This window comes from Salvelinus fontinalis, chromosome 33 (genome assembly GCF_029448725.1).
Source record: "Salvelinus fontinalis isolate EN_2023a chromosome 33, ASM2944872v1, whole genome shotgun sequence".
In the NCBI taxonomy this organism is placed as follows: domain Eukaryota; kingdom Metazoa; phylum Chordata; class Actinopteri; order Salmoniformes; family Salmonidae; genus Salvelinus; species Salvelinus fontinalis.
In genome coordinates, this window is record NC_074697.1 from 19,010,219 (window position 1) to 19,027,040 (window position 16,822).

The 16,822-nt window shown below is 47.1% G+C and overlaps 1 protein-coding gene across 7 annotated transcripts in view; it reads right to left on the reverse strand.

The window, feature by feature from the left end:
* Nucleotides 1-16,822, reverse strand: part of LOC129831784 (protocadherin Fat 3-like) — a 393,104-nt gene that overhangs the window by 51,456 nt on the left and 324,826 nt on the right. For all 7 annotated transcript variants that reach the window (XM_055895235.1, XM_055895232.1, XM_055895234.1 and 4 more), the window contains 5 exons: nucleotides 14,909-15,052; nucleotides 14,529-14,726; nucleotides 5,550-6,351; nucleotides 3,733-3,867; nucleotides 3,373-3,530 (listed from right to left, as the gene is read on the reverse strand). In XM_055895235.1, coding sequence (XP_055751210.1) covers nucleotides 3,373-3,530; nucleotides 3,733-3,867; nucleotides 5,550-6,351; nucleotides 14,529-14,726; nucleotides 14,909-15,052 — 1,437 coding nt within the window. The remainder of the gene's footprint in view (nucleotides 1-3,372; nucleotides 3,531-3,732; nucleotides 3,868-5,549; nucleotides 6,352-14,528; nucleotides 14,727-14,908; nucleotides 15,053-16,822) is intronic.

A 16,822-nucleotide genomic window follows, 5' to 3' on the forward strand; every position in this document is an offset into this window, starting at 1 on the left:
GTGTGTGTGTTCCTTCAGTATAGTGTAGGGGTCAGTGTGTGTGTGTGGGTACCTTCAGTATAGTGCAGGGGTCAGTGTGTGTGTGGGTACCTTCAGTATAGTGCAGGGGTCAGTGTGTGTGTGTGGGTACCTTCAGTATAGTGCAGGGGTCAGTGTGTGTGTGTGGGTACCTTCAGTATAGTGCAGGGGTCAGAGTGTGAGTGTGTGTGTGTGTGTACCTTCAGTATAGTGCCGGAGTCAGAGTGTGTGTGGGTACTTTCAGTATAGTGCAGGGGTCAGTGTGTGTCTGTGTACCTTCAGTATAGTGCACGGGTCAGAGTGTGTGTGTGTACCTTCAGTATAGTGCAGGGGTCAGTGTGTGTGTGTGGGTACCTTCAGTATAGTTCAGGGGTCAGAGTGTGTGTGTGGGTATCTTCAGTATAGTGCAGTGGTCAGTGTGTGTGTGGGTACCTTCAGTATAGTGCAGGGGTCAGTGTGTGTGTGTACCTTCAGTATAGTGCAGGGGTCAGTGTGTGTGTGTGTGTGTGTGTGGGTACCTTCAGTATAGTGCAGGGGTCAGAATGTGTGTGTGTGTACCTTCAGTATAGGGCAGGGGTCAGTGTGTGTGTGTGTGTGTACCTTCAGTATAGTGCAGGGGTCAGTGTGTGTGTGTGTGTGTGTGTGTGTACCTTCAGTATAGTGCAGGGGTCAGTGTGTGTGTGTGGGTACCTTCAGTATAGTGCAGGGGTCAGTGTGTGTGTGTGTACCTTCAGGATAGTGCAGGGGTCAGATTGTCTGTGTGGGTACCTTCAGTATAGTGCAGGGGTCAGTGTGTGTGTGGGGGTACCTTCAGTATAGTGCAGGGGTCAGTGTGTGTGTGTGGGTACCTTCAGTATAGTGCAGGGGTCAGTGTGTGTGTGTGTGTGTGGGTAACTTCAGTATAGTGCAGGGGTCAGTGTGTGTGTGTGGGTACCTTCAGTATAGTGCAGGGGTCAGTGTGTGTGTGTGTGTGTGGGTACCTTCAGTATAGTGCAGGGGTCAGTGTGTGTGTGTGTGTGTGGGTAACTTCAGTATAGTGCAGGGGTCAGTGTGCGTGTGTGTGTGTGTGGGTAACTTCAGTATAGTGCAGGGGTCAGTTTGTGTGTGTGGGTACCTTCAGTATAGTGCAGGGGTCAGTGTGTGTGTGGGTACCTTCAGTATAGTGCAGGCGTCAGTGTGTGTGTGTGTGTACCTTCAGTATAGTGCAGGGATCAGAGTGTGTGTGTGTGTACCTTCAGTATAGTGCAGGGGTCAGTTTGTGTGTGGGTACCTTCAGTATAGTGCAGGGGTCAGTTTGTGTGTGTGTGGGTACCTTCAGTATAGTGCAGGGGTCAGTGTGTGTGTGTGGGTACCTTCAGTATAGTGCAGGGGCCAGTTTGTGTGTGTGTGTACCTTCAGTATAGTGCAGGGGTCAGTGTGTGTGTGGGTACCTTCAGTATAGTGCAGGGGTCAGTGTGTGTGTGTGTGGGTACCTTCAGTATAGTAAAGGGGTCAGTGTGTGTGTGGGTACCTTCAGTATAGTGCAGGGGTCAGTGTGTGTGTGTGGGTACCTTCAGTATAGTGCAGGGGTCAGTTTGTGTGTGTGTGTACATTCAGTATAGTAAAGGGGTCAGTTTGTGTGTTCATGTACCTTCAGTATAGTGCAGGGGTCAGAGTGTGTGTGTGTGTACATTCAGTATAGTGCAGGGGTCAGTGTGTGTGTGTGTGTGTGTGTACCTTCAGTATAGTGCAGGGGTCAGTGTGTGTGTGTGTGGGTACCTTCAGTATAGTGCAGGGGTCAGTTTGTGTGTGTACCTTCAGTATAGTGCAGGGGTCAGTGTGTGTGTGTGTGTGTGTGTACCTTCAGTATAGTGCAGGGGTCAGTGTGTGTGTGTGTGTGTACATTCAGTATAGTGCAGGGGTCAGTGTGTGTGTGGGTACCTTCAGTATAGTAAAGGGGTCAGTTTGTGTGTGTGTGTGGGTATCTTCAGTATAGTGCAGGGGTCAGTGTGTGTGTTCATGTACCTTCAGTATAGTGCAGGGGTCAGTTTGTGTGTGTGGGTACCTTCAGTATAGTGCAGGGGTCAGTGTGTGTGTGGGTACCTTCAGTATAGTGCAGGGGTCAGAGTGTGTGTGTGTGTACCTTCAGTATAGTGCAGGGGTCAGTGTGTGTGTGTGGGTACATTCAGTATAGTGCAGGGGTCAGTGTGTGTGTGTGTGTGTGTGTGTGTACCTTCAGTATAGTGCAGGGGTCAGTGTGTGTGTGTGTGGGTACCTTCAGTATAGTGCAGGGGTCAGTTTGTGTGTGTACCTTCAGTATAGTGCAGGGGTCAGTGTGTGTGTGTGTGTGTGTACCTTCAGTATAGTGCAGGGGTCAGTGTGTGTGTGTGTGTGTACATTCAGTATAGTGCAGGGGTCAGTGTGTGTGTTCATGTACCTTCAGTATAGTGCAGGGGTCAGTGTGTGTGTGTGGGTACCTTCAGTATAGTGCAGGGGTCAGTTTGTGTGTGTGGGTACCTTCAGTATAGTGCAGGGGTCAGTGTGTGTGTGTGGGTACCTTCAGTATAGTGCAGGGGTCAGTGTGTGTGTGTGTACCTTCAGTATAGTGCAGGGGTCAGTGTGTGTGTGTGGGTACCTTCAGTATAGTGCAGGGGTCAGAGTGTGTGTGTGTGTGTACCTTCAGTATAGTGCAGGGGTCAGTGTGTGTGTGTGTGGGTACCTTCAGTATAGTGCAGGGGTCAGTTTGTGTGTGTACCTTCAGTATAGTGCAGGGGTCAGTGTGTGTGTGTGTGTGTACATTCAGTATAGTGCAGGGGTCAGTGTGTGTGTGTGTGTGTACATTCAGTATAGTGCAGGGGTCAGTGTGTGTGTGTGGGTACCTTCAGTATAGTAAAGGGGTCAGTTTGTGTGTGTGTGTGGGTATCTTCAGTATAGTACAGGGGTCAGTGTGTGTGTTCATGTACCTTCAGTATAGTGCAGGGGTCAGTGTGTGTGTGTGTCGGTACCTTCAGTATAGTGCAGGGGTCAGTTTGTGTGTGTGGGTACCTTCAGTATAGTGCAGGGGTCAGTGTGTGTGTGTGGGTACCTTCAGTATAGTGCAGGGGTCAGTGTGTGTGTGGGTACCTTCAGTATAGTGCAGGGGTCAGAGTGTGTGTGTGTGTGTGTGTACCTTCAGTATAGTGCAGGGGTCAGTGTGTGTGTGTGGGTACCTTCAGTATAGTGCTGGGGTCAGAGTGTGTGTGTGTGGGTACCTTCAGTATAGTGCAGGGGTCAGAGTGTGTGTGTGTGGGTACCTTCAGTATAGTGCAGGGGTCAGAGTGTGTGTGTGTGTGTACCTTCAGTATAGTGCAGGGGTCAGAGTGTGTGTGTGGGTACCTTCAGTATAGTGCAGGGGTCAGAGTGTGTGTACATGATGATTCCTCTGCTCTGTAGAGTTCTGATCCTCAGTCCCAGCTTCATCTCTCCTGTCCTTCCTCCATCAGACACTTTATACTTGATATAGCTGTTCCCTGAGAAACTCAGAGACGTGTGACCTGTATACACACCCACACCCACACCCACACACACACACACACACACACACACACACACACACACACACACACACACACACACACACACACACACGATTTAAAACTTTTTGAATGTTCTATTTGCATCCACAAATGACATCATATTTACAACGGACCCACACATTTAAAAGACACCTGGACACATAAACCCACATCAACGCACCTGCACACTCTCCTAGTTTCCCTGGTGGACACTGGCAGGCATACGGTCCTCTGGTGCCCTCTGTGCCCACACACTGCATGTCTCCTGGACAGGGCTGCTCATCACACAACTCTGAGGCTGGGGGACAGCTACCATCTGATGGAGGGAGAGAGAGAGAGAGGAGCGAAAGAGAGAGGAGGGGAGGGAGAGAGAGGAGGGGGAGGGAGAGAGTGAGAGGGAGGAGGAGGATGAGAGAGAGAAAGAGAGAGAGAGAGAGAGAGAAAGAGAGAGAGAGAGAGAGGATGGGAAGAGAGAGATGTGAGGGGTGAAACAAATGAGAGAAAGGAAGAGTGGGGGAATGGGGAGGTAGAGAGAGACAGGAGGGGAGAGATGAAGGGATGGAGAGAGATAGAGGGGGGGTGGTTGAGGGTGAAATAGAATACAAATGGAAGGAAACGAGAAGAGAAGGAGAGGGTGTGAAACAGAAGACAGAGGACCATGGATAGAAGGAGGAAAGGAAACGAGAAGAGAAGGAGAGGGTGTGAAACAGAAGACAGAGGACCATGGATAGAAGGAGGAAAGGAAACGAGAAGAGAAGGAGAGGGTGTGAAACAGAAGACAGAGAACCATGGATAGAAGGAGGAAAGGAAACGAGAAGAGAAGGAGAGGGTGTGAAACAGAAGACAGAGGACCATGGATAGAAGGAGGAAAGGAAACGAGAAGAGAAGGAGAGGGTGTGAAACAGAAGACAGAGGACCATGGATAGAAGGAGGAAAGGAAACGAGAAGAGGAGAGGGAGTGAAACAGAAGACAGAGGACCATGGATAGAAGGAGGAAAGGAAACGAGAAGAGAAGGAGAGGGTGTGAAACAGAAGACAGAGGACCATGGATAGAAGGAGGAAAGGAAACGAGAAGAGGAGAGGGTGTGAAACAGAAGACAGAGGACCATGGATAGAAGGAGGAAAGGAAACGAGAAGAGAAGGAGAGGGTGTGAAACAGAAGACAGAGGACCATGGATAGAAGGAGGAAAGGAAACGAGAAGAGAAGGAGAGGGTGTGAAACAGAAGACAGAGGACCATGGATAGAAGGAGGAAAGGAAACGAGAAGAGAAGGAGAGGGTGTGAAACAGAAGACAGAGGACCATGGATAGAAGGAGGAAAGGAAACGAGAAGAGAAGGAGAGGGTGTGAAACAGAAGACAGAGGACCATGGATAGAAGGAGGAAAGGAAACGAGAAGAGAAGGAGAGGGTGTGAAACAGAAGACAGAGGACCATGGATAGAAGGAGGAAAGGAAACGAGAAGCGTGAAACGAGAGAATAGGAGACAAGAAAGGTTGAATGAAGCGAGCGAGAGAGGACAAGTTCATTTAGGGTCATTCAGAGTAGAGGCAGACAAATCCTCTGCCAAATCCTCTGCCAAGTGTCCCCATGAGACATGCTAATTACATTAGCCACAACATGCTAATTAAATCTACTGTGGGGTCTGTCTAATCCCAGGGGTCAGATACACACTCAAAATGCCCCTGGTGGATTATGACCATCAACTTGTTATCATTATAGTATTTATACAATCAGACAGAGCGGTTGCTACAGTGCAGATCATGCAGATGTCAACAATGTCTACTGTACAGCTCTCTGAAGGACACTTTTGTTTGTGTGTATATTTTTGTGTGAGAATGTGAGTGCATCCTCATGCATATACATTGATACGATACATTAGTGTGTGTGTGTGTGTGTGTGTGTGTGTGTGTGTGTGTGTGTGTGTGTGTGTGTGTGTGTGTGTGTGTGTGTGTGTGTGTGTGTGTGTGTGTGTGTGTGTGTGTGTGTGCGTGTCCTCACCAGTGCAGGTGCAGCGTGTGGTCCTGTGGAAGCGTGGCGACACAAAGCTAACCCTGGGTGTGCTGTAGGTGATGAGCGTGTGAGAGTCCAACACAATGCTCTGCTCACATTGGGCCCCACGACACTCAAGCCCAGAACAGTTCTTATCCAAGATGGCTGACACCCTCAGCACTTCCTCCAGCTGCCTCCGGGAGGCGCTCAGCTTCTGAGTCAGGTACGCTGCCTTGTAGAAACCTCCCCCGGCCGTCTCCACGGCAACCAGCAGATCCAGCTGGCTGGTCCCGCCCACGGGCTGCAGACTGAGCACGTGCAGCGCGTCCTGCTTCTGCGTCGCCGCGGCAACCTTCAGAACTTTCACCACGTTTTTCAGATGTGTGGCCACAAAGTCGTGTGGTTGCACACTCTCGAAACGCACTGTCACCGCCTCGCGCAGCATCTCTGGCGATGCCTGCTCCACTTGCACGCTCACAGCCACGGGCACGGCGAAGCGTCCGTCACTCACGCTGGCGTTGAGGGAGTAGCGACCGGCGTCCAGGCCACCCAGGGCTATGATCTTACCGTCTCTCGGACTGATCTTGAAGAGGGAGCGTTGAGACGGAGGGGCATGGCCGAAGGTCAGGACATCGTAGGGGTCTGCGTCAGTGGCGTGCAGCTGGCCGATGACTCCTCCAGGAAACTCGTCCTCCATGGTGATGATGTGGACCTCCAGGGGTAGCGCTACGGGCCGGTGAAGGCTCTCCTCAATCACACGCACCGTCAGGGTAGAGGAGGAGGACAGACGGGGCTTACCTGAGTCCCTTACCTGGAGGTAGGGGAGAAGCAAAGGGTTAACACAAAGCCAAAAAACATCAATCACAATGTAATCCCATGTGTGATTTAGTAGCACAGACCTTCTACAAGCTAGCTGGTTGTAAGACCTGCTACTAACACTAACAGGGTTGACCAGCTGGTTATAAGACCTGCTACTAACACTAACAGGGTTGACCAGCTGGTTATAAGACCTGGTGCTAACACTAACAGGGTTGACCAGCTGGTTATAAGACCTGGTGCTAACACTAACAGGGTTGACCAGCTGGTTATAAGACCTACTACTAACACTAACCGGGTTGACCAGCTGGTTGTAAGACCTGCTACTAACACTAACAGGGTTGACCAGCTGGTTGTAAGACCTGCTACTAACACTAACAGGGTTGACTAGCTGGTTGTAAGACCTGCTACTAACACTAACAGGGTTGACTAGCTGGTTATAAGACCTGCTACTAACACTAACAGGGTTGACCAGCTGGTTATAAGACCTGCTACTAACACTAACAGGGTTGACCAGCTGGTTATAAGACCTGGTGCTAACACTAACAGGGTTGACTAGCTGGTTGTAAGACCTGCTACTAACACTAACAGGGTTGACCAGCTGGTTGTAAGACCTGCTACTAACACTAACAGGGTTGACCAGCTGGTTATAAGACCTGGTGCTAACACTAACAGGGTTGACCAGCTGGTTATAAGACCTGCTACTAACACTAACAGGGTTGACCAGCTGGTTATAAGACCTGCTACTAACACTAACAGGGTTGACCAGCTGGTTATAAGACCTGCTACTAACACTAACAGGGTTGACCAGCTGGTTATAGAACTGGTGCTAACACTAACAGGGTTGACCAGCTGGTTGTAAGACCTGCTACTAACACTAACAGGGTTGACCAGCTGGTTATAAGACCTGCTACTAACACTAACAGGGTTGACTAGTTGGTTGTAAGACCTGCTACTAACACTAACAGGGTTGACCAGCTGGTTATAAGACCTGGTGCTAACACTAACAGGGTTGACTAGCTGGTTGTAAGACCTACTACTAACACTAACAGGGTTGACCAGCTGGTTATAAGACCTGGTGCTAACACTAACAGGGTTGACCAGCTGGTTATAAGACCTGGTGCTAACACTAACAGGGTTGACCAGCTGGTTATAAGACCTGGTGCTAACACTAACAGGGTTGACCAGCTGGTTATAAGACCTGGTGCTAACACTAACAGGGTTGACCAGCTGGTTATAAGACCTGCTACTAACACTAACAGGGTTGACCAGCTGGTTATAAGACCTGGTGCTAACACTAACAGGGTTGACCAGCTGGTTGTAAGACCTGCTACTAACACTAACAGGGTTGACTAGCTGGTTATAAGACCTGGTGCTAACACTAACAGGGTTGACTAGCTGGTTATAAGACCTGCTACTAACACTAACAGGGTTGACTAGCTGGTTGTAAGACCTGCTACTAACACTAACAGGGTTGACTAGCTGGTTGTAAGACCTGCTACTAACACTAACAGGGTTGAATAGCAGGTTGTAAGACCTGCTACTAACACTAACAGGGTTGACTAGCTGGTTGTAAGACCTGCTACTAACACTAACAGGGTTGACCAGCTGGTTATAAGAACTGGTGCTAACACTAACAGGGTTGACTAGCTGGTTGTAAGACCTACTACTAACACTAACAGGGTTGACCAGCTGGTTATAAGACCTGGTGCTAACACTAACAGGGTTGACCAGCTGGTTATAAGACCTGGTGCTAACACTAACAGGGTTGACCAGCTGGTTATAAGACCTGGTGCTAACACTAACAGGGTTGACCAGCTGGTTATAAGACCTGGTGCTAACACTAACAGGGTTGACCAGCTGGTTGTAAGACCTGCTACTAACACTAACAGGGTTGACTAGCTGGTTGTAAGACCTGCTACTAACACTAACAGGGTTGACTAGCTGGTTGTAAGACCTGCTACTAACACTAACAGGGTTGACTAGCTGGTTGTAAGACCTGCTACTAACACTAACAGGGTTGACTAGCAGGTTGTAAGACCTGCTACTAACACTAACAGGGTTGACTAGCTGGTTGTAAGACCTGCTACTAACACTAAAAAGGTTGACCAGCTGGTTATAAGACCTGGTGCTAACAGTAACAGGGTTGACCAGCTGGTTATAAGACCTGGTGCTAACACTAACAGGGTTGACCAGCTGGTTATAAGACCTGGTGCTAACACTAACAGGGTTGACCAGCTGGTTATAAGACCTGGTGCTAACACTAACAGGGTTGACCAGCTGGTTGTAAGACCTGCGACTAACACTAACAGGGTTGACTAGCTGGTTGTAAGACCTGCTACTAACACTAACAGGGTTGACCAGCTGGTTATAAGACCTGCTACTAACACTAACAGGGTTGACCAGCTGGTTATAAGACCTGCTACAAACACTAACAGGGTTGACCAGCTGGTTATAAGACCTGGTGCTAACACTAACAGGGTTGACTAGCTGGATGTAAGACCTGCTACTAACACTAACAGGGTTGACCAGCTGGTTGTAAGACCTGCTACTAACACTAACAGGGTTGACAAGCTGGTTATAAGACCTGGTGCTAACACTAACAGGGTTGACCAGCTGGTTATAAGACCTGCTACTAACACTAACAGGGTTGACCAGCTGGTTATAAGACCTGGTGCTAACACTAACAGGGTTGACCAGCTGTTTGTAAGACCTGCTACTAACACTAACAGGGTTGACCAGCTGGTTATAAGACCTGGTGCTAACACTAACAGGGTTGACCAGCTGGTTATAAGACCTTGTGCTAACACTAACAGGGTTGACTAGCTGGTTGTAAGACCTACTACTAACACTAACAGGGTTGACCAGCTGGTTATAAGACCTGGTGCTAACACTAACAGGGTTGACCAGCTGGTTATAAGACCTGCTGCTAACACTAACAGGGTTGACTAGCTGGTTGTAAGACCTACTACTAACACTAACAGGGTTGACCAGCTGGTTATAAGACCTGGTGCTAACACTAACAGGGTTGACCAGCTGGTTATAAGACCTGGTGCTAACACTAACAGGGTTGACCAGCTGGTTATAAGACCTGGTGCTAACACTAACAGGGTTGACCAGCTGGTTATAAGACCTGCTACTAACACTAACAGGGTTGACCAGCTTGTTATAAGACCTGGTGCTAAAACTAACAGGGTTGACCAGCTGGTTGTAAGACCTGCTACTAACACTAACAAGGTTGACCAGCTGGTTATAAGACCTGGTGCTAACACTAACAGGGTTGACCAGCTGGTTGTAAGACCTGCTACTAACACTAACAGGGTTGACCAGCTGGTTATAAGACCTGGTGCTAACACTAACAGGGTTGACCAGCTGGTTGTAAGACCTGCTACTAACACTAACAGGGTTGACCAGCTGGTTATAAGACCTGGTGCTAACACTAACAGGGTTGACCGGCTGGTTATAAGACCTGGTGCTAACACTAACAGGGTTGACCAGCTGGTTGTAAGACCTGCTACTAACACTAACAGGGTTGACTAGCTGGTTGTAAGACCTGCTACTAACACTAACAGGGTTGACCAGCTGGTTATAAGACCTGCTACTAACACTAACAGGGTTGACCAGCTGGTTATAAGACCTGCTACTAACACTAACAGGGTTGACCAGCTGGTTATAAGACCTGGTGCTAACACTAACAGGGTTGACTAGCTGGTTGTAAGACCTGCAACTAAAACTAACAGGGTTGACCAGCTGGTTGTAAGACCTGCTACTAACACTAACAGGGTTGACCAGCTGGTTATAAGACCTGGTGCTAACACTAACAGGGTTGACCAGCTGGTTGTAAGACCTGCTACTAACACTAACAGGGTTGACCAGCTGGTTATAAGACCTGGTGCTAACACTAACAGGGTTGACCAGCTGGTTGTAAGACCTGCTACTAACACTAACAGGGTTGACCAGCTGGTTATAAGACCTGGTGCTAACACTAACAGGGTTGACCAGCTGGTTATAAGATCTGCTACTAACACTAACAGGGTTGACCAGCTGGTTATAAGACCTGGTGCTAACACTAACAGGGTTGACTAGTTGGTTGTAAGACCTGCTACTAACACTAACAGGGTTGACCAGCTGGTTATAAGACCTGGTGCTAACACTAACAGGGTTGACCAGCTGGTTGTAAGACCTACTACTAACACTAACAGGGTTGACCAGCTGGTTATAAGACCTGGTGCTAACACTAACAGGGTTGACCAGCTGGTTATAAGACCTGGTGCTAACACTAACAGGGTTGACCAGCTGGTTATAAGACCTGGTGCTAACACTAACAGGGTTGACCAGCTGGTTATAAGACCTGGTGCTAACACTAACAGGGTTGACCAGCTGGTTATAAGACCTGCTACTAACACTAACAGGGTTGACCAGCTGGTTATAAGACCTGGTGCTAACACTAACAGGGTTGACCAGCTGGTTGTAAGACCTGCTACTAACACTAACAGGGTTGACTAGCTGGTTATAAGACCTGGTGCTAACACTAACAGGGTTGACTAGCTGGTTATAAGACCTGCTACTAACACTAACAGGGTTGACTAGCTGGTTGTAAGACCTGCTACTAACACTAACAGGGTTGACTAGCTGGTTGTAAGACCTGCTACTAACACTAACAGGGTTGAATAGCAGGTTGTAAGACCTGCTACTAACACTAACAGGGTTGACTAGCTGGTTGTAAGACCTGCTACTAACACTAACAGGGTTGACCAGCTGGTTATAAGAACTGGTGCTAACACTAACAGGGTTGACTAGCTGGTTGTAAGACCTACTACTAACACTAACAGGGTTGACCAGCTGGTTATAAGACCTGGTGCTAACACTAACAGGGTTGACCAGCTGGTTATAAGACCTGGTGCTAACACTAACAGGGTTGACCAGCTGGTTATAAGACCTGGTGCTAACACTAACAGGGTTGACCAGCTGGTTATAAGACCTGGTGCTAACACTAACAGGGTTGACTAGCTGGTTGTAAGACCTGCTACTAACACTAACAGGGTTGACTAGCTGGTTGTAAGACCTGCTACTAACACTAACAGGGTTGACTAGCTGGTTGTAAGACCTGCTACTAACACTAACAGGGTTGACTAGCTGGTTGTAAGACCTGCTACTAACACTAACAGGGTTGACTAGCAGGTTGTAAGACCTGCTACTAACACTAACAGGGTTGACTAGCTGGTTGTAAGACCTGCTACTAACACTAAAAAGGTTGACCAGCTGGTTATAAGACCTGGTGCTAACACTAACAGGGTTGACCAGCTGGTTATAAGACCTGGTGCTAACACTAACAGGGTTGACCAGCTGGTTATAAGACCTGGTGCTAACACTAACAGGGTTGACCAGCTGGTTATAAGACCTGGTGCTAACACTAACAAGGTTGACCAGCTGGTTGTAAGACCTGCGACTAACACTAACAGGGTTGACTAGCTGGTTGTAAGACCTGCTACTAACACTAACAGGGTTGACCAGCTGGTTATAAGACATGCTACTAACACTAACAGGGTTGACCAGCTGGTTATAAGACCTGCTACAAACACTAACAGGGTTGACCAGCTGGTTATAAGACCTGGTGCTAACACTAACAGGGTTGACTAGCTGGATGTAAGACCTGCTACTAACACTAACAGGGTTGACCAGCTGGTTGTAAGACCTGCTACTAACACTAACAGGGTTGACCAGCTGGTTATAAGACCTGGTGCTAACACTAACAGGGTTGACCAGCTGGTTATAAGACCTGCTACTAACACTAACAGGGTTGACCAGCTGGTTATAAGACCTGGTGCTAACACTAACAGGGTTGACCAGCTGGTTGTAAGACCTGCTACTAACACTAACAGGGTTGACCAGCTGGTTATAAGACCTGGTGCTAACACTAACAGGGTTGACCAGCTGGTTATAAGACCTGCTACTAACACTAACAGGGTTGACCAGCTGGTTATAAGACCTGGTGCTACCACTAACAGGGTTGACCAGCTGGTTATAAGACCTGCTACTAACACTAACAGGGTTGACCAGCTGGTTATAAGACCTGGTGCTAACACTAACAGGGTTGACCAGCTGGTTGTAAGACCTGCTACTAACACTAACAGGGTTGACCAGCTGGTTATAAGACCTGGTGCTAACACTAACAGGGTTGACCAACTGGTTGTAAGACCTGCTACTAACACTAACAGGGTTGACCAGCTGGTTATAAGACCTGGTGCTAACACTAACAGGGTTGACCGGCTGGTTATAAGACCTGGTGCTAACACTAACAGGGTTGACCAGCTGGTTGTAAGACCTGCTACTAACACTAACAGGGTTGACTAGCTGGTTGTAAGACCTGCTACTAACACTAACAGGGTTGACCAGCTGGTTATAAGACCTGCTACTAACACTAACAGGGTTGACCAGCTGGTTATAAGACCTGCTACTAACACTAACAGGGTTGACCAGCTGGTTATAAGACCTGGTGCTAACACTAACAGGGTTGACTAGCTGGTTGTAAGACCTGCTACTAACACTAACAGGGTTGACCAGCTGGTTGTAAGACCTGCTACTAACACTAACAGGGTTGACCAGCTGGTTATAAGACCTGGTGCTAACACTAACAGGGTTGACCAGCTGGTTGTAAGACCTGCTACTAACACTAACAGGGTTGACCAGCTGGTTATAAGACCTGGTGCTAACACTAACAGGGTTGACCAGCTGGTTGTAAGACCTGCTACTAACACTAACAGGGTTGACCAGCTGGTTATAAGACCTGGTGCTAACACTAACAGGGTTGACCAGCTGGTTATAAGATCTGCTACTAACACTAACAGGGTTGACCAGCTGGTTATAAGACCTGGTGCTAACACTAACAGGGTTGACCAGCTGGTTGTAAGACCTGCTACTAACACTAACAGGGTTGACCAGCTGGTTATAATACCTGGTGCTAACACTAACAGGGTTGACCAGCTGGTTGTAAGACCTGCTACTAACACTAACAGGGTTGACCAGCTGGTTATAAGACCTGGTGCTAACACTAACAGGGTTGACCAGCTGGTTATAAGACCTGCTACTAACACTAACAGGGTTGACCAGCTGGTTATAAGACCTGCTACTAACACTAACAGGGTTGACCAGCTGGTTATAAGACCTGGTGCTAACACTAACAGGGTTGACCAGCTGGTTATAAGACCTGGTGCTAACACTAACAGGGTTGACCAGCTGGTTATAAGACCTGGTGCTAACACTAACAGGGTTGACCAGCTGGTTATAAGACCTGGTGCTAACACTAACAGGGTTGACCAGCTGGTTATAAGACCTGGTGCTAACACTAACAGGGTTGACTAGCTGGTTATAAGACCTGGTGCTAACACTAACAGGGTTGACCAGCTGGTTATAAGACCTGGTGCTAACACTAACAGGGTTGACCAGCTGGTTATAAGACCTGGTGCTAACAATAACAGGGTTGACTAGCTGGTTATAAGACCTGGTGCTAACACTAACAGGGTTGACCAGCTGGTTATAAGACCTGGTTCTAACAGTAACAGGGTTGACTAGCTGGTTATAAGACCTGGTGCTAACACTAACAGGGTTGACCAGCTGGTTATAAGACCTGGTGCTAACACTAACAGGGTTGACCAGCTGGTTGTAAGACCTGCTACTAACACTAACAGGGTTGACCAGCTGGTTATAAGACCTGGTGTTAACACTAACAGGGTTGACCAGATGGTTATAAGAACTGGTGCTAACACTAACAGGGTTGACCAGCTGGTTATAAGACCTGGTGCTAACACTAACAGGGTTGACTAGCTGGTTATAAGACCTGGTGCTAACACTAACAGGGTTGACTAGCTGGTTATAAGACCTGGTGCTAACACTAACAGGGTTGACTAGCTGGTTATAAGACCTGGTGCTAACACTAACAGGGTTGACTAGCTGGTTATAAGACCTGGTGCTAACACTAACAGGGTTGACTAGCTGGTTATAAGACCTGGAGCTAACACTAACAGGGTTGACCAGCAGGTTGTAATACATGGTGCTAACACTAACAGGGTTGACCAGCACGTTGTAAGACCTGCTACTAACACTTACAGGGTTGACCAGCACGTTGTAAGACATGGTGCTAACAGTAGAGATGATGTAAAATGGCATTCTTACCTGGACCTGGATGACATACTCTGTGGCCAAGTCCCTCCTAAACACCTGATTGGCTAGCAGAGTTCCATCCCACTCCAGTGTAAACTCTCCACCCTCATTCCCTGATAAGATGCGGAACTCAAAGGGCGGGCCGTTATGGGAAGAGTCCTGGTCTATGACAGACAGCTGCAGAATGCTGGTGCCGATGGGCTTGTTCTCCTGTGATTGGAGAGTACGAGAAGGGAAATTACATTAGATGCAAGACGGAGTGTGTGTGTGTGTGTGTGTGTGTGCTTCTCCTGCAAGAAAGGATATGTGTGTGAATATCTATGTCTATGTGGATGTATGTGTGTATGGAGTTCATTGGTCATCAGAGCTGTCAATCATGTGAGTAACAGTACCTGTATGACAGTGGTGAGATTGGCCGGGGTGAAAGTAGGCGGGCTGTCGTTGATGTCTGAGATGTCAATGTTGACCATCACCGTTGACGACATGGGCGGAACACCACTGTCCAGAGCCCTGACCGCCAGAGAGTAACCAGACACCTAGAGAAGAAAAAAACATGCGAGTTTCCCTTGAAACTTCACGTCGAGAAACTTTATCATTTCATGCCTGATAATGATAATAGGATAGAGAAAATCAAACGCAGCAATTTCCATGCAAATCAAATTCATCACACATTAACCAATGATGACAAGTTCCTAATCAAATATCTTCCTGGATACGCATCCTTATAATGTGGTACTCCCTTGAATATCAGCACACTAAACGAGGACCTAAGGGCGCTGATTAAGTGTGTTGTGATTGGTTGTGGGCGCATCCTTTGATCCTCTGAAACACACTACTGTGACTGACACATTCCTGGCGTGTCCTACTAAGCATGCACCCTGGGTTTCTGTCTCTGTCTCTCAGATTTACTCTACACTCTAAGAAAAAAGGGTTTCAAAATGGTTCTTCGGCTGTCCCCAAATGAGCAACCTTTTTGGTTCCAGGTAAAACACTTTTGAGTTCCATGTAGAACCTTCTGTGGAAAGGGTTCTACATGGAACCCAAAACGGTTCAACCTGCAACAGAAAGGGTTCTTTAAAGGGTTATTCTTTGGGGACAGCCGAAGAACCCCTTTAGTTTCCAGATAGCACCTTTTTTTCTAAGAGTGTACCTGAGGGAACAGTCTATCTCAGGTAGACAGGATTTTTACTAGCTTAGGGAGTGAAGACTCACTCACTCACTCACTCACACACACACACACACACACACACACACACACACACACACACACACACACACACACACACACACACACACACACACACTCACTTACTCACTCACTCACTCACTCACTCACTCACTCACTCACTCACTCACTCACTCACTCACTCACTCACTCATTCACTCACACCTTATTCTCTAACCCGCAAGCTGCAGGGTGTTTCTGTGTGACTCCACATTCTGCTCTGTAATAATAGCCTAACTAAACACAGCAGAAAAATGCAATAACTGAAAACAAAAATAATGTCTCACTCTGAGAAATGAAAAAATAACGTCTCACTCTGAGAAATGAAAAAATAACGTCTCACTCTGAGAAAATAAAGAATAACTTCTCACTCTGAGAAATGAAAAAATAGCGTCTCACTCTGAGAAATGAAAAAATAACGTCTCACTCTGAGAAATGAAAAAATAACGCCTCACTCTGAGAAAGGAAAAAATAACATCTCACTCTGAGAAATGAAAAAATAACTTCTCACTCTGAGAAATAAAAAAATAACATCTCTGAGAAATGAAAAAATAACGTCTCACTCTGAGAAATGAAAAAATAACTTCTCAATCTGAGAAATGAAAAAATAACATCTCTGAGAAATGAAAAAATAACGTCTCACTCTGAGAAATGAAAAAATAACGTCTCACTCTGAGAAATGAAAAAATTACATCTCTGAGAAATGAAAAAATAACGTCTCACTCTGAGAAATGAAAAAATTACATCTCTGAGAAATGAAAAAATAACGTCTCACTCTGAGAAATGAAAAAATAACGTCTCACTCTGAGAAATGAAAAAATAACGTCTCACTCTGAGAAATGAAAAAATAACGTCTCACTGAGAAATGAAAAAATTACATCTCTGAGAAATGAAAAAATAACGTCTCACTCTGAGAAATGAAAAAATAACGTCTCACTCTGAGAAATGAAAAAATAACGTCTCACTCTGAGAAATGAAAAAATAACTTCTCACTCTGAGAAATGAAAAAATAACATCTCTGAGAAATGAAAAAATAACGTCTCACTCTGAGAAATGAAAAAATAACATCTCTGAGAAATGA